The sequence below is a fragment of the Akebia trifoliata genome, chromosome 1, assembly GCF_017979445.1.
Source record: "Akebia trifoliata isolate Shusen 1 chromosome 1, ASM1797944v1, whole genome shotgun sequence".
Taxonomy (NCBI): domain Eukaryota; kingdom Viridiplantae; phylum Streptophyta; class Magnoliopsida; order Ranunculales; family Lardizabalaceae; genus Akebia; species Akebia trifoliata.
Genome location: NC_141375.1, coordinates 36,562,172 through 36,584,233, shown reverse-complemented (window position 1 = coordinate 36,584,233; position 22,062 = coordinate 36,562,172). Strand labels below are relative to the sequence as shown.

The window sequence follows — 22,062 nt, the reverse complement described above, 5'->3', positions numbered from 1 at the left end:
ACCAATTCAAGGTTCAGTATTGTGTATTAATTAGATCCTCAAACAGAGAGCTGGTGGTGCCCTAATTGGGAGACTATGGTTTATGTTTATCATTAAATGGAAAACACAAGCGTGGTTATGCTCTATAGTGCAACTGGCCGCTACCCTTGAAAAGACGCCTCTAACCAAAATTTTCGAAGGTGATAAGTTGGTTAGAGTCTAGGAGTGTCGAATGTTGATACTTAATACCACAAATGGGTTCAATGCCCACCTTGACCTTATAAATATGATTACTATTATCCCAAATTTTGGGTTCAACAATATGAGGGGTTTTTTTTTTTTCATTTCATCAAGAGTCGTGATTTTCTGACGCCCATATGCTCCTTGACATGGCACGGGTCAGAATCATAGATTTTGTCCTCAGGATATATATCTACACATCCCATAAATGTGTAATTATGCATCTTGAGAAAAATACATGATTCTAACACATGCCAAGTCACTAAACATATGTCCTCAGAGGTGCATCGAAAAAGCATTATTCTATCTCAAGCTATATCTTCAGTGAGGGCATAAGCTTTATATTTTTCTTTCAAAATAATTTTTGACATACTCATTTTTTATTTAACCAACACCACCACCATTCTCACTGTTGACCTATGCCATTGCCGTCAACCACTCAATTTTCTTCTTCTCTCTCCCTCTCCCCTACTTTTTTTCTTCTTCTTCTTCTGTTATATTCTTTTCCTGGGTAATTTCCAAGATGCAATCACGTTGAATTTCAATTTTCCATGTGCCCATTTTTCCATGAAAATTGAAATCCATGAAATTATATTTTATATACTATCAAACAGATCCTAAGTGATTTTGTTATAAAATCATACCATAAGTAAATGAGATTTTGTGATTGCATCATACATTCACTTAGAGTCGTGATGAATGCACTCGGTCTTGGTACGTGGTTGGGTATGCAGCAGATGTGGCAAGGGCACATAACAGCACATCTTTTTCATCCCTTGTCATGTTAGCCATGTCCCAACCACATTCATCATTATTCATTCCCTTATGGTGTGATTTTATAATAAAATCAATTTGGAATTTATTCATCTTTTTATTATGTGGGATATCACAGCCCTTTTTTATTACTAAATTTAATTCATATAAGCATAGATATTTTGTATAATTTTTCTTTAAGTTAGACCACTAATCACGTTAGTTTCTTCATGAAACAAATTCACATATTTTTTTATGTGAAATAATATTAGCTTGGTCTGGTCTGATCATCCTATCCGATATTGATCCATTTTAGAATTAGCAGATAATATGCTTAATTAGAGTTAAATATGCTGATGTGTGTTTAAAGTAAATGGATTGTGGAAAAAATTCATAATCTAACTACTTCAAGAAGTTTAGGTCAAAATAGTGAGAACTTGGGAAGAATTTTGAAATTCTGGACATACTAGAAATGATCCCTTTACTCTGTCGAGGTAATGGAAAAATGTATTTAAAAAATTAATTATTAATTAATAAATAATAATTTAAGGATAATTGACTTATGAATTAAATAACTTAATTTCAATTAATATAAAAGATGGTGGTTCAAGTTGAGAAAGGATATGTTAATTTGTTGACTGGTGATCCCCACCTCTTACTAAAGCATTTAAAAGGGAAAATCCCTAGTGTGTTGATTGGCGTAGGGAGAATGATAATTAAAGAGAAAGAGAATGACAAGAACCTTAGAATTTTTTCCTCGGGTTACACATGTTTTTTTGATCGGGATACCCAACTGCACATCCCCATAGAACATGTGCAGTTGTGTAAACGTCATTGAGTTACCTTATCAGGTTAAGTTACAAAATCAGCACTTGAAAAAAAAATGAAAGGGGGGGTGGGGGGGAGTATTTTTCGTAACTTTAGTTGTAGAAGTCCTACCGGAATGAACTCTAGTTTTGTAAATTAGGTATGCCATTCAATACATGTGGTTGGTGGATCTTGGATATTTGTGAGCCTCTGTAAGAAAAAAATATATTTTTTCTTTAGCTCCATTGCTCAATAATTTTCAATGGTATGTTTTTTGAATCTAGATGATATGGCACTATCTTAATCGTTAAAAAGCACTACTCGACGCTACATGAATAAGTAACTATAGAGGATCTATTCCGGAGCAAATCCTCTGTAGCTTTATTTTCCTGTAGCGCTGCACAAACATCACATTTAAAATATATAAAAAAAAACTAGCTTTTTTTTTAACATAATCCAAGTCTTTGGAAATTGATGGTCATTGAATGTTCAACTTTCAAACAAATTTCAAGGGCTTACTTTGATTGTGTTGTTGACATGGTACTATCTTAATCGTGTAAAAGCGCTACAGGAACAAGGAGCTATAGAGGATCCGCTCTCAAGACAAACACCCAGTTTACTATGTTAGTTACTAAAATTTCATGATAGGCTTTCCATGTGACATCTAAAAGCATGATCTAATGCCACATGCATGCATGTAGAACACAAATTTGAAGTACTCAAGAAAAATAAAAAAATTTAGATTGTGGGAATGTGGGATTTGAATTTTAAATTGCAAAATTATATGTCTTCCATTTTTGAAGTATTTGATTGGACAAATAAATTAATTTTTTTTTAAATCTAATTTATAACATGAGTGTTAAAGGGATGCTGAGATCATACATATATATATATATATGGGTAGCGTTCAATGGCAAACTTTTTAGCAAACTTTTTGGCAAAACATTTTTCAAAACATGAGTTAGAGGTTTTGGAATGGGCTGATTTTTGGTGAGGATGATCTCTACGGTGAGGAGATCATCATCACCAAAAATCAGCCCATTCCAAAACTTCTAACGCCATCAAAAACAGTTTACAAAAAATGGACGGTCCACAATTTTTCAGCTTGTAAACATGGGTTAGAAGTTTTGGAATGGGCTCATTTTTGGTGATGATGATCTCCTCACCATAGAGATCATCCTCACCAAAAATCAGCCCATTCCAAAACCTCTAACTCATGTTTTGAAAAATGTTTTGCCAAAAAGTTGGCCATTGAACACCCCCCTATATATATATATATAGGGGAATGTTAATGTCCAATACTTCATGGGGATGTTAGCATTGTCCAATACTTTTTTCTCAATAATATCCCTCCTCATTTTGTCTTTTAGTGAAAAAAAAAATAAGGGTGTATTGACCTTTTATACAATAAATGTTTGTTTACATAATAAATGAAAAACATGTAACTTTGCAATTTAAAATTCAAATCCCACATCCCCATTGTCCAATTTTTTTTTTTTTTTTTAGTACTTCAAATTTGTGTTTTGCATGTATGCATGTGGCATTGGATCATGCTTTTAAATGTTGCATGGAAAGCCTATCATGAAATTTTAGTAACTAATATAGTGAATAGGGTGTTTGTTTTGTGAGCAAATACTCTGTAGTTCCTTGTTACTGTAGCGCTTTTACACGGTTAAGATAGTACCACATCAATAACACAGTCAAAGTAAGCCCTTGAAAATTGTTTGAAAGTTGGAGGTTCAAGTGACCATCCATTTCGAAAGGTCTAGATTATTGTGTAACAAAATATATTTTTTATAGTAAATACTTTGACAATTAATGTCAATATAATTAATATATTTATTAATTATATAATATATATATTTATTATTTAAAGATTAATATGTCATTGTCTTCTTCACTAAAAGATAAAATGAGAAGGGTATTATTGAAAAAAGAGTGTTGAATAGTACTAAAGATGAAGTTTTGGATTTTTTTTTTTTTTTACAATTAATCAAGGGTAGAAATGTAAAAAACATTCCCATTTTATTTTACATGGAGTGGAGTTGCTTCCTACGGTAGCCAAAGTCAAGTCGAGATACTAGCTTTTTTAAATTTAAAAAAAAAAGTAGAAAGAAATTGCTGCCCGACGAAGTTAGACTTAGAATTATTGAGAAATGGAGTCAAGAAAAACTCATACTTAATCACTAAGTTAGTTAGTCTGCCTTTGCCCCTCTGCCCATTAATATAATATATGATATATTAGATTGAAATTCACCAATAAGAGTGCCACACCCCCCCTCCCACTTCTATTAATTTGTGTATTTCCTCTTTAATTGTAACAGGAAAAAAAAAATGGTGGAGCCTTCAAGCTCATTAAGCTCTTGTCTTCTGAGTGTAGATGAGTTTTACTTCTCTATTCTCTTAGATGATGAAGATGATGACATCTTCCCAATAGCAGATGATAGGTATGCAGAGGCGTTACAGCTCCAAGAGGCTCTCATGTCTTGCACTATTGCAAATTCTCCAATTCCACTTATTGTTGGGTCAACATCAGAAGAAGAAGAAGAAAATCACTCCATTAATAGTAAGCTGAAACAACAAGAATTTCATCATCATAAGGAAGTGGGAATGGGAGGAGGAGTAGTAGTGGTGTTACTAGAAAGAGAATCTGATTCCAAAAGCTTCTGTGAGATTTGCATGGAAGCAAAACTAGGAGAAGATATGTTCAGTATTAACGACTGTTGTCACTCTTTTTGTTCCGAATGTATAAGTAAACATGTGGCGGCGAAAATTCAAGATAACATCAACTCTGTTACCTGCCCTGGGTTGAATTGTAAAAGGGTGTTAGAGCCCCATACTCTCCAATCCATAATCCCTCAACAAGTGTTTGATAGATGGATGAATGCTCTGCTTGAGTCATTAATACTTGCCTCACAAAAATTTTACTGCCCTTATCAGGACTGCTCAGCTATGTTGGTGAATGATGGAGAGGAGATTGTTAGGGAGTCTGAGTGCCCATATTGCAGAAGATTGTTTTGTGCACAGTGTAAGGTGCCATGGCATTCGGAGATGGTGTGCGAGGAATTTCAAAGCTTGGATGAGAATGACAGAGGAAGAGATGATCTTAAGGTCATAGAGCTTGCTAAGGATAACAAATGGATGAAGTGCCCCAATTGCAAGTTTTATGTGGAAAAGAAAGATGGTTGTTTACATATCAATTGCAGGTTAGTTTGTTTTCATTAATTTATTTCCTGACTTACTCCCTAGCTATAGCTACTACATAAATATTGCATTCTCTTTTGCTGGGAGATTGGGCTTTAATTAATTTGATGATGTTCATACATCTAAGTAAATTAAAAATCTTTTATGGTTGCAATTTGTTGCAGATGTGGATTTCAATTTTGCTATCGATGCGGATCCGAGTGGACTCAAACCCATAGTTGTTAATTCGATCACAAGGGGAGCTTTGAGATTTTGAAGGATTATAGTTGGGGAACAATTCAAGGTCCAGTAATGTCAGTATCTTATTAAATATAAAACTATGTATGGTGGTGTGCCTTGGAAGATTAAGGTTGATTTTTTTTATTATGTTTAATTTTCTTACTGTGCATGGAACTAGTTCAATATTTTAATTTAAATAGGAAGCAAATATGTATCAAGTCAGTTTTCATTCCCAAGAGAGTTTCTATTGTTAATTTGTCCACATTAATCTCTATCAGACCTTGCCCTACCATGATTCAGTGAAGTGTTATTGTATGCTATGTGGAATGGGAAATGAACACTCAAATAAAAAATTATAAAGAAATATTCAAAAATTTTATAATCTGAACTTCCATCGATCATCATTTTTTGTTATAATACATCATAATAAATTGATAAATGCATCTAAATATTCAAAAGGGAGTGAATACTTGTAGATCACCTACAATCAATTTCATCCCATTTTGTTAAAAATCCCCCTTGCACCACCTCTTCGGTGTGATAGCACTCCCCCCCCCCTCCCCCCCCCCAAAAAAAAAAAAAAAAAAAAAAGAATCAAATTAGATTGCACTCCTTCAACTGAAAAAAAAAAAAAAAACAGAGATTTTCCACTTCATAAACAAAAAAATGAATCCAACAGTGGTCACTAGTTTATTGTGAAATCAAACCATGCCGACACACGTTAGCATTTTAGTAGTTATTTTCAGTCAAAGTGATGAACTAGTCGTCGTTAGTTTCCCTCCAAACAGGGCATCATTGTTGCCATTGCGAATGGGGATTGAGCCCAAATCATTAGACCTGACCTTCAAGAACCCCCATCGAAGTCGGTTAATGGAGTCTCTGGAGCTGTGGTAACTTAGTTGAACTGATTTACATAGAGTTCTAAATTCTCATTTATATTTTGGTTACTTGTTTTATTTTCTCTTCTTTTGTTACTGTGGTAACTTGTTTTATTTTCTCATCTTGACTGCATGTCTACGCTTAGGCCCCGCTTGGTACACTGCAAATCATTTGCAAATGCAAATAATCTTCTAAAATCAGTTTTATTGGTGTTTGGTTAAACCATTCGAGTCATTTGCATTGGGGAAAAATTGTATGGATCAACTTAATTCTTTAGAAATTTCAGCAAATGATTTGGTGGCACACAAAAAGTAATGCAAATCATTCGAAAAATTCAATGAATCCAACCTAACCTTATCAAAATTACTAAAATACCCCTTACCATGATATAAATCAAATTATAAAATATGTGATACAATATGCACATTAATTTAAGAAAATACCCATCCTCCAAAATACATTAATTGCATATTGAAATTATAGAAATATCCATCAATACTTGCAGCCATAGCATGCATATGAATCCACAAAAATAAACCTTACTATAATATTTACTTTCATATAAAATTATAAAAATAACCCTCATCAATTTTATTACACAAATATCCCTCATCATGGAGATATTTTTGTAAATTCATATGCATGTTATTGTAACAAATACTGAGGTATTTTTGTAATTTGAATAGCTTCTTTGATAATATATATATATATATATATATATATATATATAATTTCAATACGTAGGTTACTATACCTTGATAGGTATATTTTTGTAAATTCATGTGTGTTAAAGTAACATGTAATGACAGTATATTTGTAATTTAAATAAATTTTTTGATGAGTTTAATTAAGTTAAAATTGATTCTACATTTTATTTTAACAAGAAATTACAATAATTTGTTTTTATATATTAAAGATATCATCCAATCACAAAAAAAGATTCACAAAGATTTCCCAATAATTAACAAGCAATATTAAATCTTTTATTACAAATCATTAATAAATGCAAATGTTTTGTAGGGTAGAAAGCAGGGCTTTAACATCAAACATTATTTCAAATAACAAAATTCCAAAAAAAATAGAGAAGAAAGAGTCATGATAATATGACTTGCCAGGTGGCACACTCAATCAACTTCCTAAGGTGGACACGCTCAAGAAGTGTAGATTTGTATGATTGGGATACACTGCTCACTTGGGATACACTTTATATAGGAAAGTGCAATTGTCCTACGAGGGAGTCAATTGAGGGTGCCACCTGGCCAAATCATATTATGAGGAAAAAGAAATTCCATAATTGTAGGGAAAAAAAAAAAAAGAATCGTGCTAGAGTGATCTCAAGTTAGAATCTCATATCGCAATTCTTGAATCATAAATATTTTTTTACTCGTATCTCGATGAAAGTATGGTTCCCCTCCACTTTCAAGTCAATAAGTGTAATATGAGGCTCTAGCTTGAAGTCACTTCAGCATTATTAAAAAAAAATGTCATAGAATTCGAGATCCAACCATCACATGACTTCCTGTATTGATTGCATCCCTAATTACAAAATTACCCTCATTAGATTTGACGTGACACACATTGGAAGCCTGAGAAGTGTGAACAATGGTACTAAAAATTGAGTCGTGTTAGACTGACTTTGTTGGATACTGCGCACTGACATGGCAGTGTACAAATTGTATGAGCAAAAAAAATTAGTCCAAATTGAGGATGAGGCTTTGAAGTACAACTTTGCTCAAAGAATTCGAGATCTACCAATCACATGAGGCTGTGTGTATTTAATGCATCCCAAATTTACGAATTTAGAAAAGATTAATGATTTTTGAACTCAGTCTGATAGACGCGCTCAAAAACTAATTGACATGTCATGCACACATAATCGTAGACTCTTTCACTCGGGATACACAACTGTAGATGGCAGGTCAGTTGTGTATCCCGAGGGGATAGAATCTACAATTATTTACCCTTGTCACGTGGATGAGTTTTGAGTCCCCTGTCAAGTTGAGTTCAAAAATCAGCACTCTTCGTAAAACTAGCCTTGTTAGGCTTGACGTGGCACGCCCGGGAGAGTTTTGAGCATTGTGAAAAAAAAAAAAATTGTGAGCAAAAAATCTCTGAGGGTTGAAACTCTCTTCCCACACCTCAAAACACGCGCACCTAATCCAGAAGCCGGTAAAATTCGTACCCTAAATTTCTCCTTTTTGTTATTTTGTGGGATTCTTGATTACATTACGTGGGTGCTTGTTGTGAGATGAGAGGAGGATTTCAACCCTCCATCCTGCGAGAGCGCTGATCTAGACCATAGATGGCTAAGATATTAGTTTTTTTTTTTTTTCTCATTATTATTATCAAACGTGGCACTCTCCAGTCTCCACAAATGGAAATAGTGGTATATATAGGAGAGGGAGGATCTGCTCCCCCTCATTAATCATCATCTCAAGTGTGAAAAGAAAAGAAAAGCAAATTAAGAAACATGGGAAACATACAGCCAAAGCTGAGGCTGACGCAAGAGAAGAATAAAAGCATGACATGTGAGATATGCATGGAAGAAGTACTATTGTCAAACAAGAGATTCATTAACAAGAAGAAAAAGTGCTCTCATCGATCATTTTGTGTGGATTGTATCGCTAAATACATACAAGTAATGGTTGAAGAAAACAACAAATATGAGATAAAATGCCCTGATTTGAATTGTGACAAGCTTTTGGACCCAATCTCGTGTCGAACCATCCTCCCTCCAAGAGTATTCAACAGATGGCACTCAGAGACTATGCTCACTACAGGGAATAAGAAGATGATAGCTGATGCAAACGACATTCTCTTCCTCAGTCTGATTAAGGAGAACAAGTGGACCACATGTCCTAACTGCAACCAGTCTGTGGAGCTCATTTCTGGTTGCTCTATGGTTACATGCAGGTAATTAATTAATCAATTTCCTTCTTCTTAACACTACTACATACATACTATTTATGTATCTCCGATCGACTTTGATGCCAAGACTACTCATATAATTTTGTGAAACATAACTTTTTTTTTTTTTTTTTTAAGTTGTTAAAATTGTGTTGCTCTAGTACTCTACTTCCCTATGGCATCCGATCTTGTTTAAGGGAAATGACATCAACTTTAAACGGTTGACAACAACATTTTTCTTCTTCCACACTTCGAACAACTCCAAATATTATTGGTTTTTGGAAGAAAAATGAAAATGAATTTTTGAATATAAAAATCTAGGTTAAGGCTAAGTTGAAAATGATTATAAAATTGAATAGATTAAAACAATAATACAGAGATGATAAAGATCTTCAAGGTGAAGGTTACTTAATGATTCTGGGAAGAAAAACTATGATTTTTTTTTATTTTTTTTTAAAGAAGGAATTTTTTGGGTAGAGGTCGTTGAGGAATTAACACACCAGGAAAACGGAGGCAGTGCGGCTCATAAACATCAAACATATTCCTTACCTAATTAGTGAGGAAAGTTTTCACCCATCCATCTATTGGGGATCCAAAAAAATGTTAGGATGCCAAATTTTAAGAGCTTCAAAACAAAAAAAAAATTATTATTATTCATGGTTGGATTTTAATTTTAAATTTAAGAGTTCTAGCAACGGATCCTTTTTTTCTTGTAGCTCCCTTTAGTATTTTTTAATGATTGAAAGAGTACCACATTAAAATTTGGGAGTTATGTGCCCATCCATTTTCAAACTATAAGGGGGCATGATTTATATAAGACCATTAAGCCTCATCGAAATAAATATTTGGTCATCGAGAAACAACTTATCCGTAGAATGAGCATAATAGGCATGTGGATATTAAGATCCACCAGTAATGTTATTAAAAAGAGTTGTGTTGGAGTAATATTGAAATGTACATCGTGTTGTTCCAAGCTTCTCCGTCTATTCATAGTAAAATTCAAAACAATTTATCTTATTTTAGGAATTTAAATTGAAGTGCCACCATCATAGTCTGTGCAACTTCTTCAACTTTTGTTAATTAATCACAACCTATGATCAACATCAACAGCCTTAAAAAGTTGATTTGGATTAGTGCTTGGTTGGTTGGGAATAGAGATTTGAGATAATATTTTACGGATTTTTGATGGATTGGACGAGAAATTTAATAGAAGATTTAGGTTAGGTTTTGAAGTTTATATATAGGAAATAACTTGTTTGGATTTTAGAGAGAGGCTTGTGAAGAGCATTTTTGTCCTTTGATGTATGGCACATGGAATATGATGGATTGACTGCATTGGACTGTCAAACCGTTGATTTTTTAACTTATATCCCGAGAAAAGAAATCTATAGTTATCTATGCACTGACACATCACTGCAGTGTTGAACACAGGCAGTGTGTTAGGACTCATGGCACAATTGATTGACAAATTATAATGCAACTTCTAGGTTCCGAATTTGATATTATTTTTTGAGAATAATGATTTTCCCATTACCCCCTTTGACATACTCTCCTTACGTGGCATGTGTTAGAACCCAAGATTTTTTTCTCGAGATACACAACTGCACGTATTTATGGGAATGTATAATTGTGTATCCCGGAGAAAAAAAATATGATTCTAACACATGCGCCACATTAAGAGAGTATGAGGAGTATGTCCAAGGGGAGAGTTAGAAAATCACAAGTCTATATTTTTATTGCATGCGATGATAATAACACTTGAGGTTGATGTGGAGTATTATGCTATTCGCAATCTATTAGGGGCATGACTTGTGAGAAATAGACATATTTTTTAGGGGAAACAAAAAGATTGTACAGATAACAATCATATTCATTTTAGGTCTTATTTTTTATTGGTCTAAAATCTATAAGGAGTTTAGGGGGATTTTATTTATAATTGGGATGGGATTTGATGTATTTCTCATGAGTAACATCCTTTTGTAAGGTGTTGCTAGGTTGATCACCTCGACTAGCCTGGTGTTGTTTTTGAATGAAATGCTATTGTATAATTCCGATAATTGGTTATCAAATATTTAATTGGGATTGTGTGTATGCAGGTGTAGAACCATTTTTTGTCATGACTGTGGAAGAAAGCTGTCGTCCCATGGGTGCCCTTGCAATGGGAATGCGCGGGCCCAGGAGCATCTGTAGTTAGCTAATTTATTGCTTGCTTGCTTTCTTTCTAAGAGTCTCCTCATTATGATTCCCACCACCTCATTACTCACTTGCTACTTAACTTCGAAAACATTTTGTTTTGAGAAGACATTATCGTTTACTGTTTCTTATAATGCACCTGATTTTCTAGCCAAGAAAGCTTCTTTTGTCACTATCATGTAGTAATCCCTCGTGAGTTAAAAGTTGTAATTGCTCAGGATCTTGTTAGTGAGTTGTCACGATTGTAATTTTCCCCTTATTTTAATAAAAGGGTGGGGGCCTTTATAACTCCACCTTACCGATGATAAAAAATAAAAATAAAAAACAATGTCACCCAAAAAAAAACATATTTTATTTATTTTTCTTAGTCTGAGTTTTTATGAAATTTTAGAAGACTTAAAATCTGACCATGTTAGTAAAGAAAGGGTTTCACTTTTCTTTATAAACACTATATGAGTGCTGATGATATGACGAACTTTTGATGGACGGACTTGTTGCAAGGAAGAACATAATTTAGTAAAAATAAAATAAGAAGAGAAAATTTCTCTTTCTTGCCCATTCTCTAAATAAATATTTATTTTTTTAGATTTCAAATTTTAAAAAAGATTGTTAGGTCACATTGATTATCACATTGACAATCCAACAACATAGGCATCTAGATTTCACGAAAACAAGGGTGGAGCAAGTAAGGAGTTGGTGAGGGCAATTGCCCCCATAGAACTTTGGGACACCCGTATTTTTTCAACTAATTACATGTCCCATTTGTCCCCACTCCCTCACCTCTCTCGGCTCATTTGCCCCCACACCCTCACCTCACTCCAATTCCTACCCCCCCCCCCCCCCCCCCCCCCTTTTCAATTTTTTGTTGATGACATTGCATCTTGACCGGACCTTCTCATATATTAATTGAAAATGACCTAAATATCTTTTTCTTCAACTTCTAACAAAAAACCTCTACTAAAATCATTCATCTTCAAGTTCTTGAGCTATACAACTAATCATAGTTTGCCCCCACTACAAGAAAATCCTATCTCCGCCCCTACATGAAAATATTCATATTGAAAAAAAAAAAATTAATTGTTTTTCAAGCTTGATCCAAGGTGCATAAAACGGACAGCAACCGAGCACCCACATTTAAAAATAAAATTAATCGGGAAAAATGATAATAATTATTTGTTTTGAACTTCATATAATTCTATCCTCTACAACCCCATTTCATCAGATCATGATTTTGAATGTCACAAGGTGATTAGATTTGAAAGTTTTTTTTTCGCACTATGAGTAGGAGAGAGAAACTCATTTTTTTCTTTTTTTAATAAGTTATGTGCTTTTACATCAGTGTGCGTCAATTCCATCCACCAAAAGTTCATCATATCATCAGCACTCATATTATATTGGATTCTTATAATCAACTATCAAAAAATAAAGAGTACTAATAATCTAACTTAGCCACATCGCAACTCAATCCACTTACTTGATGTGATAGGTTCGGAAATCGTAGATGTGATCTCCTTTGGATACAAAACTACGGTTCCTCATAAAAAGGTGCAGTAACGTATCCTGAGGAAAAACACATCTATGATTTCCGAGCCCGGCCGTCACGTTAGATAAATCCATTGAGTATGCCACATGCCTAAGTCAGATTATCACAACTCAAAAATAAAATCCAATTCCAAGATTTCACAATTAATCAATTGGGTTATTAGATGGAGTACTAAAAATAAAATTTATTGCTAATTAGGATTAGGATTTTATTTTGAAAAATTAAAATTAAAATTTTTTTTAATTCTTATAGAACTTTATTACGGCTAAGAAGCGAGGTAAAACAAAACTAATAGTTTTCCAGAGATCATTTGTACAGATTTAGTTTTTAATCATGTTTTTATAATTAAGGAATCCTTGTTCTGCATGAACGTTATATTTTCAGCACTTTCCTTTTCTTAATAACAGCTGCAACAACCATCACAAAGGAAAGACTAAAAAAAAAAACTATAAATAAGTGTTTCTTGAACAGAAGAAACTCTCTCTCTCTCTCTCTTAAAAAAAAAATTTTGAAAAAACCAAACATGGGAAACACACAGCCAAAGCTGAGTCAACCTTTTGGGACCAAAGAAGAAGAAGATGGGAAGATCATCACTTGTGAGATATGCATAGAACCAGTACGTACTGTTGCCAAACAAGAGATTCATAAACAACAAGTGCTCTCATCGCTCTTTTTGCTTGGATTGTATCGCTAAATACATACAAGTAATGGTTGAAGAAAACAACACATCTAAGATTAATTGCCCTGGTTTGCACTGTGATGAGCTTTTGGACCCCATCCCATCTCATGTCGCTCCATCCTCCCACAAAGAGTTTTCGATAGATATAGATAGTGTGATGTGCTCGTCGACTTTAATTGCTCTTCTACACATGAATATTGACAGAGCCTATTATTGCTCAGTCCTGATGATCTTGAATAAAAAGATCCTAATTGCAATAGATTGTTCTGTTTTCAGTGTAAGGTTCCTTGGAACGCGGGTTATCAGACCACAGAGAAACGACCTTCTCGCCCAAGTATGTCTGATTGAAAAGAACAATTGGACCAGATGTCCAAGCTGCAACCATTCTTTCTCGTTGCTCAAACGTTTGTTGCAGGTTACATTACTATCTTCAACTTGAATGAATTAATAGCATGATGATGTCATGTGTACAAAAAGAAAAATAATAAAATCAAAACACTTAAATCTCTAAAAACATATTCTTCCACAATTTCAATTTTGAAGTAATTAAAAGATGATGGAATTTTGGATTACAAAAAATCAATAATGATAATGTTCAATAGATTAAAAATAATTTACCATTCAACTTGAAAATGAAATAAAAATCAAGGGTACATGTTAGAAGACAAGGGCATTATCTAATCAAAATGATTTTTATCAAAAGAGAGTATACATGCTGGTGTTTAATAATAAACAAATTCATTTTTATCCAATGACCTGTGTCTAATCATTTTTATCCAATGAACATGTATACTCTCTTACATATAAACACAGATTAAAGAATTGATAAGCAAAGATTTATTAATAAAAAGCGAGATCAGCCAAGATGACCAATACAAGAGAGAACTACTCAAAACACAACACATCTTTTCCCAATTACCTATAAAATCTTTATTAAAATAAAAATAAAAAAAAACCCTTAAATTTCTCGAATACCTTAGACCAAAAAATACAAGGTCCAAGATGAACAAAATTGTTTCTTTACAATCTTTCCGTTTTAATCGAAGGTGTGGCTATTTCGCTCTTTCCAAATCCCCCAACAAATTGGAAACATAAATCAAGATGTAAGACACAATTGACAAATTGCAAAACAACTTTCAGATTCTCATTGGTAGGATCCTTATTTTAGTTTTCTAATTATATTAATTTTCTAATCCATTTAATATTATTTTAGAGAGTTTCTATTTTAAATTTATTATGAGTCTAATTAGGATTTAGAATTAAATATAGGAATTGTTGTTGTCGCCAAATTGACAAGTTAACCTTGTATATATTGGAGAGCAATTTTCACTATAATGAATAAGTAATAATAATAAATTTTATCTCCCTCCTATCAAAAAATCTTCTTCTTAATCTTTCAAAACTCTTCTTCTTAATCTCTCATTTTCTTCTAATTCTTCTTAATTTCCTTTTTTGTGGTTTTGGGACACGCAGGTGGGGCCAAGTTTTGCCATGATTGTGGAAGAAAATCGACATCCCATCTGTGTTCTTGCAGCAATAGAAAAGTGTGCCAAGAATCATTTTCCGTTTTCGTATCACGAAATGCTTTATGAAGTCCCATTAGGTTGAAAGAACGTCTAGATGTCCCTTTGACCGAACACCAGTTCGGAGGAAGAAGCATTACTTGATGGTTGTTTTGTTAAGTAATTCTATTATATTTCAATGATTAAATGAGATTATTGTTTTTAATTTGTCAAATCAATCTTTTTTTACTGAGTTCACCATAAATCCCAATAAGTTATTTCAGAAAAACTTAACATCACTACTACATTAACATATAAATCTTACTGACGAAAAAACATAAATCTACTTTTGCCATTCAAATCCATCATGAATTATATCTCCAATCAACAAATGTAGCCTAAATCAACACATGTAGCCATATCTTTTAACATAAAACAGTAGACAATTGCAATTCTCATTCCTTTTTTCGCCTCCCCACCAAAATCAGATAACTAACATATTACCAAGTAATCTACGATACAATTCTAGCAAGAAGCAAGTCTGCTCGAGTCCACCTTGATACTGTCACATAACCAATACACAGGAAATTCAACATGAATTTACTTGGCGGTGGGCATATCTCATTCACACAAACAAAAACAAAAAAAAAACCACCAACAACTGCTCTTTGAATAGATCCACCAAATCTCTGGTAGACAAAAGTCTGCAACCATGGTGGTTTAATTAAGGATGGCAAATCGCATCTGAAGGTAAGCAAGACAAATACCATCAAACGGATTAGCAAAAGGCCTTCTCTGAGAGAGTAATTGCAGATGTAGACGTACTTCCCCTGGGGCCAACAGCAGCCCCACAAAATATTGACACCTGCATGACTCCCTACCAAATATCTTTTATAGTATCAATCAAGCAAGGTATGCACATCTCTCTCTGCTGGGAGGGTCTCAGGGCAGAGGAACCATGGTAACCACTGTAATCAATAAGGCACAATCAGAAATAACTAATTCTAAGTAATTCTCTGAAAAGGACTGCCATGGTAGCAATCATCGAAGGTCAGGGACATAAGTATATAGCAAGAAACCATCTACAAAGGAAGACATCAAGCACAGCTTTGAAAGCCCAATGAACCACCATATAACACAGCAATTAGAGTATCCAAGGAATTTCAAATCAAGGACACTGAAAAAAGATGCTCTCATCAAAATAGTGCTAATTAATTAAGTGAACTGCAAGGTTTCAAGCACAAACTATTTATAAAAATCCTCAACAGTGAAAAATTCTCCATCCAACTTTAATCTAAAACTCAACATTCTGAAACATCTTTCCTTGAAATGGGGTGGTGGCCCAAGCGCCAAAAATCCAACAGTTTAAAGCTGAGAATTGAAAGATTAATTCCTGAAGCCACGGCTGTTTCTCCGCCCCCTGGCTTTCTCAAACTTTCGACCCTTGGAGCGGACATAAGGCTTGGTGTGGCTGTGAGGCACACCAGGAGCCTTACCAAAGTGCTTCACTGCCTCTCTTGCATTCTTGGGTCCCCTCAGAAGAACCTGGAACCAGAATGAACATTAAAAATTGAAAGCTTGCATATAACAAGTAAACTTTTACATGCCTATGTACGTGTGTGTTTGTGTGTGTATATAGGTCAGGTTCAAGGACCACATACAAAACCAAACATTTTTCAATATATGGCGTAGAAGTTTCGGAATGGGCTGAATTTTTTGTGAGGATGATCTCTATGGTGAGGAGATCATCTTCACCAAAAATCAGCCCATTCCGAAACTTCTAACCCCAGTTTACAAGTTAAAGAATCGTGGACCATCTAATTTTTGTAAACCACTTTTGATGGGGTTAGAAGTTTCGGAATGGGCTGATTTTTTGTGAGGAGATCTTTAACCCATATATTGAAAAATGTTTGGCACAATGTTTGGTTTTGTATATGGCCCTTGAACACCCCCAAACTATATGACACTCCAAAGTCATAAGTAACGGCAAAATATAGAGAAGGAAACGAAGTAGAAAAATTCACAGGAAGTCACGTACCGTGTTCTGTCCAAGAGGTGCCTTGAGAGCAAGCTGATCAAAGGTCAAACATTCACCACCAGCTTTCTCAATTCTAGCTCTAGCTCTCTCTGTAAACCTCAGAGCAGTCACCCTCATTGCAGGTACGTCATAAACTCGGGTGTCGTCGGTAACACAACCAACAACCACAGCAATCTTGTTTCCCTGTAGAAAAAAAGAAAAGAATGGCACACTTAGAGACACAAAATCATAGCGGGTAGGAAATGAAAAAGTGCAAATAGGAAGGAACTATCAGTAGCAAGGTATCTGAAATTAATAATTTTCCCTTTGATGGATAAAAGCAAAAATAATTTAGTTTGGTGCAAGATATTACCCCCTAAGGATCCATTGTTGTACAATTGGATTCTTGATGGCAACCAAAAAAAATTAGAAGTTAGAAATACTTCAATATAAAAACTAAAAGGACCTCTTCAGGTTTGGCGCAAAGAAACATACAAGTAATATCCAGACGAAAGCTCATTATAGTTAGCCGGTTGAGATCACTAAACCTGGAAAGTTCTAGAGCTGAGACATCCTTCTCAGATAACATGCAAAATTGGATGGTTCAGCACACACCCTAAACCCTCCGATGAGAATTATATACTAGGAAACAATTAAACAAGTATAACTTCAGATTTATTGAAGTAGTCAATACAACCAAGAAATACCTTAGATCATTTAAAGACATACTGACAACCAAAAATAAATAATGGTCATTGACACTATGACAAACATACTGTGAGTATCAACAAATAAAAAACCATTAAACAATTTAGCATTCTTTTACCTTGCCGTTCATGAAACGAATCAATCGAGACAGTGATAGTGGCGGCTTATTGACCTTGCTCATGAACAACCTCTTCAATATAACAGCATTGAATTTGCTGCCAGTCCTCCTAACCAAAAACCTGTAAAGCTGAGACATGGAAACAAAAAACAAAGAGAATGATCTGCTCAACTTCAAATTTTATCTCCACTAACCAGAATAGGAAAATGTCATATAGGACCTCAAATCGACCCATCGCTCTCAAAAGAAGAAAAAAAAACACTTATTACACCACAATGGATTTGAGGAATAAAACCATGTGACCACAAAGATCCAAATTGAAACCGAAGTATAGATGAACGAAAATGGATAAGAAGTCTAAGGGCATGTTTGGAGCACAGGTTTTTAATAGAAAGTTAAAGAACTTTTTTGGGACAAACGTTACGAAACAGACCTTGGTTCTAACTAACTTTTTCTATGAAGGTTTTGCAGATGACCACCAAGTCTCTTTTAAGTGAGAATATTTGAACACAGATGAGACCATCTCCACATGGAAAAATTAATACAAGATATCCATTAGAAGTAGCATGGTTACTTACACAGAGCATCACTTCAGAGATAAAACCCTAAGCTCCTAATTCTGGAAGTTTTCAGGGATGGATTCAGAGTGAAAAGATTACTAATTTTTTCCAAAGTGATTCATAACTACAGAAACGAAATCCTAACAACATTTGAGATCAAATAATAATAAATAAATAAATAAATAGACATAAATTAAGATAATGGATCGATGAAGAATTCCATCGAAATAGCAGAGATTGTTAGAGTAAAGATCAGAAGCTAAACCTTGACGAGAAGCTTGAGGTAAATATCATCCGATTTCGGAGCTGTTCGCTTGGTTTTCTTGCTCTTACCTCCAGCAACCAGATCTATACCCTGCCAGTGCAAAACTTACAAATTAAAAAAGAAAAAAAAAAAAAAAAAAAAACCAATCGAAGAAGAAGAAGACGAGATAATAAGATTAGGGTTTCGTTTCTAAGAGTAAAACAAGGGGCTTAGCTTACCATTGTCGTCGCCTTTGTAAATTTCCTCTGCAAATGAAAAATAGGGTTCCCGACGCAAACAGAACCTTCGGAGTGATCAATTTAAGTAAGACATGGACATTTAGGGTTTCGGTTTGTGTGATTTAGACATACACCCCTCCAAGTTTTGTTGAATATTTGAGATACCCCCACTTATTTTCTTAAACTGATGACATGCTTTCTTGAACTCGATCTTCTCTTATAGACTAAATAAATGACCTAAAAACCCTCATTTTCAACCTCTAGTCAAAAACTGTTGTTTTCTCTAAAATTCCTATCAACTTCGAATTTTTATGATAAATTATATTTAATCCACTAAAACCTCATATTCAATCAATGATTTTCAATCTCACATCAATAGGTTAACCCCATGTAGAAAACCCTTTTTTTCTTTAAACCAAAATCCGATCGTTATCTTGAAGTTTGAAGGTTGAAGTAAATATAATCTTTACGATAGAACAAAAAGGTAAGAAACATTGTGCAAAGAGGTTTATAAAGATAAAGAGGAAAAAATAAGAGCTTTTGGCTATAGAGTGAAGGGCATTTAAGTCAATTTATATCAATCTATCAAAGTAGACCAAGGCCTAGGAGCATGTTATCAGTTTGAAAACATGGGTGTCTCAATTATTCACCAAAATGTGAAAGGTTATGCTTAGATCCATGTTATCATAATGGTTGTACCATAGTGAACTACGAATCCGTCCAAGGATACAAGAAACCAATTTGCAAATCCAATCACTTTTTTGAGAAATTTATTTATGTCTCTTCAACGCTTTGATTTGATTAAGATTACTGAATTTGCAATTTGTTGATGTTAGATTTGATTAATTTGACACTTGAATTGGACCAGGAATGATTTTTAATTAGATGCATTACTTTTTATGGGTATAAATGGATCTTTTAGTTTTATTTTATTATTTAAATATTCAAAATGTATTATATTTAGAATTTTGATCATTACATATACTTATTTATGTTTAACTTCTAAATTTTTTTTTAACAACATGGTTGTACTTGTAATTTGCATGATTGAATCGTATATATGCACAAACGAATCAAGCTAACGAACCCAAAAATGGATTATCACTGGTGAATCACAAACTGTGAAGAATTGATGGAGCGGCGTAATATAGGTTTAAATCATCCTTCTGGTTTAGATTCAAAGAAACAAGCACATCTAGGCATCGTGGGAACATAATTCACAAATTCTTCTTTGATAATCAGGAAAATTTGACAAAATTTTCTTCGAACATGCAACATAAGATCATGCGATTAAAGATATCCAATCGGGAAATGCTTTTAAGTATTTATATCCCTTTTTATTTTACCTTCCATGTACAATTTCATGTATTGATATATAATGAGAAAAGGTTGGTATGGTACTATAAACTCTCTTAAATAAAAATCCAATCCCTGTGCACCAACCATATTCCCAACAAATATGGTTGTAGTAATAGGTTTATGGGGTATTATTGTGGCGCCATATCAAGACAATTGGCACACAAGCAAAGGTCCAATTTTGTTTGATGATTTTAAATCTAGTTAGGCTTTATTCCAAACTGAGATCCTGTATGTTTGATGTCATGGCTTGGGTTTACAGTAAATTGACATTCGAGTATGAACAAGATTAGCATTAGCCAAGAATATAATTAAGAAATAATCAAGCTGAACAAGTCATCCTTTTCTCACAAAATTGCCCTTAAAAAGGATCACTCTCACATTTAATAAAAGATAAAGTTATTTTCAAACTGTGAAGAAAAAGATCAGATACCTTCTTGGCTTGCGAGATGGACTAACTCTAACACTATTCTCACAACAGTTTCAGTTAGTTAAAGAGAATCAAGGTTGGAAGAGCAAAGGGAGAGAAATGCATGTCAGAGAGAAATACTCTTGTTGCTCATTGTGCCGTGGTTATACGTTAGAGAGGTGGTGTTGTTTCTTTCTTCTTTTCTTCTTTTTTCTTTGTGCTGTCGTAATAGGAGCAGTTTCACTCACTATTATCTTCATTGTGAAACCAAGGAAACCCATTTTCTCTATCCAGACCATAAGATTGGATTCGTTCAAGTTAAATACCACTTCTAGCACGAATGTTTATGTTTCAACAATCTTTTCTCTAACATTGAAGGCTCAAAATCCGAATAAGTTTGGGCTAAAGTATGTTTCTTCAGAGCTTTGTGTTCTATATAAGGGAATTCCAGTAGGGGCCATTGAGGTTCCCCAGTTTTACCAACCACCTCATAGCAAAAATGTGAGCGTGCAGACACAGGTCATATTCAAGCATCTGAACATTAACCAGATAACTAGTGGTGCTTCATTGAAGGATTCATGGAGAATATTAGGTGATATTAGAGCTGGTGTATATGCACTTCATGTCAACCTGCCAAAGATTAAGGTTTACACCTAACCTCCATCAAGGTTTCACCACACATTTGCCCACAATACACCCCTCTTGTCCAAAAAATACTGCTCTCTCTCTCTCTCTCACACACACACACACACACGCAAGAACCATATGGTCGTTTTAGTCATCTATAAACTTCTTGGTTCTGTGCAGGTTGCGCTTGATTGTGAGATTAATGTAAATTATACAAGGCTTATATTCAACAACGAAATTTACTCCATGAGAGAAACTTACAAGGCATGTATAGCTCCAAAGCTCATAGCCATCATAAGCAGCCTTCACATCACAGTTTTACAACTCATCAGGTTGACTTGAAACTTAGCCAAGTTGACTGGACTCGGTTTATGGGTGACTCAACCCAAAACATGATGGAACCAACTCACTTTGTCACCCCATCAACTAGGCCGAGTCAGATAAAAAATGCTCCGCATTAGGATAGAAACTCGATTGAGTTATTTGGCTATATATAGTATTTTGTGGAAAATAATATATAAACATTTTTTTTTATCTATCAAAAATTTTAAAAAAAAATTTATATCAAGTTTGCTAAGGATCAATATATCTGCCAGGGATCCATTCCATCACGTGAGGAACATCCTCCCATCTCAACCATTCATTTGATGGAGATCGTCAAAATGCAGTCCTCATCTGAGGTTCGTGTCTTCCAAAATTGAAAAATGAAGTAGACATAATACATCATGATAATTTTGTGTATGCAATATTGAGTTGAATCCATAATTGTAACTTTTTTTTCCTTTTGCATTTTGCAGGCTTCACACCTTACAATTACAAACTCTAATACCGACTTCTCCAAGAAGTGCTCCTTGGCTGTTTATGTATAGAAGCCAAATG

At 34.1% G+C, this 22,062-nt stretch overlaps 3 protein-coding genes across 3 annotated transcripts; 2 read left to right on the top strand and 1 right to left on the bottom strand.

Annotated features, from left to right (window-relative positions):
- Positions 1-4,007: 4,007 nt before the first annotated feature.
- LOC147412253 (RING/U-box superfamily protein) lies at positions 4,008-5,512 on the top strand. The gene is made up of 2 exons (XM_086459457.1): positions 4,008-4,985; positions 5,148-5,512. The coding sequence occupies exons 1-2, from the start codon at positions 4,114-4,116 to the stop codon at positions 5,206-5,208; spliced, it is 933 nt and encodes a 310-aa protein (XP_086315583.1). The 5' UTR covers positions 4,008-4,113; the 3' UTR covers positions 5,209-5,512.
- A 3,017-nt stretch (positions 5,513-8,529) lies between these two features.
- Positions 8,530-15,011, top strand: LOC147412252 (putative E3 ubiquitin-protein ligase ARI3). Its single transcript, XM_086432643.1, has 3 exons — positions 8,530-8,994; positions 13,680-13,737; positions 14,877-15,011. Exons 1-3 carry the CDS (start codon positions 8,552-8,554, stop codon positions 15,009-15,011), a joined length of 636 nt encoding a protein of 211 aa, XP_086288769.1. The 5' UTR covers positions 8,530-8,551.
- Positions 15,012-16,093: 1,082 nt separating this feature from the next.
- LOC147412251 (large ribosomal subunit protein eL18y-like) lies at positions 16,094-18,935 on the bottom strand. Its single transcript, XM_086458207.1, has 5 exons — positions 18,792-18,935; positions 18,574-18,663; positions 17,749-17,877; positions 16,944-17,126; positions 16,094-16,450 (listed from the first exon to the last, which is right to left on the bottom strand). The coding sequence occupies exons 1-5, from the start codon at positions 18,792-18,794 to the stop codon at positions 16,292-16,294; spliced, it is 564 nt and encodes a 187-aa protein (XP_086314333.1). The 5' UTR covers positions 18,795-18,935; the 3' UTR covers positions 16,094-16,291.
- Between the last annotated feature and the right edge of the window lie 3,127 nt (positions 18,936-22,062).

Bases quoted from the DNA above. Each gene is read 5' to 3' on its own strand.
- LOC147412253 (XM_086459457.1), top strand. From the start codon at position 4,114: ATGGTGGAGCCTTCAAGCTCATTAAGCTCTTGTCTTCTGAGTGTAGAT. The intron at 4,986-5,147 runs GTTAGTTTGTTT...AATTTGTTGCAG, and splicing joins TGTTTACATATCAATTGCAG to ATGTGGATTTCAATTTTGCT.
- LOC147412252 (XM_086432643.1), top strand. From the start codon at position 8,552: ATGGGAAACATACAGCCAAAGCTGAGGCTGACGCAAGAGAAGAATAAA. The intron at 8,995-13,679 runs GTAATTAATTAA...TTCTGTTTTCAG, and splicing joins TGCTCTATGGTTACATGCAG to TGTAAGGTTCCTTGGAACGC. The intron at 13,738-14,876 runs GTATGTCTGATT...TGGGACACGCAG, and splicing joins GAAACGACCTTCTCGCCCAA to GTGGGGCCAAGTTTTGCCAT.
- LOC147412251 (XM_086458207.1), bottom strand. The intron at 17,878-18,573 runs GTTTAGCTTCTG...TCCATGTCTCAG, and splicing joins ACCTCAAGCTTCTCGTCAAG to CTTTACAGGTTTTTGGTTAG. The intron at 16,451-16,943 runs GTACGTGACTTC...TTCTGGTTCCAG, and splicing joins CACCTCTTGGACAGAACACG to GTTCTTCTGAGGGGACCCAA.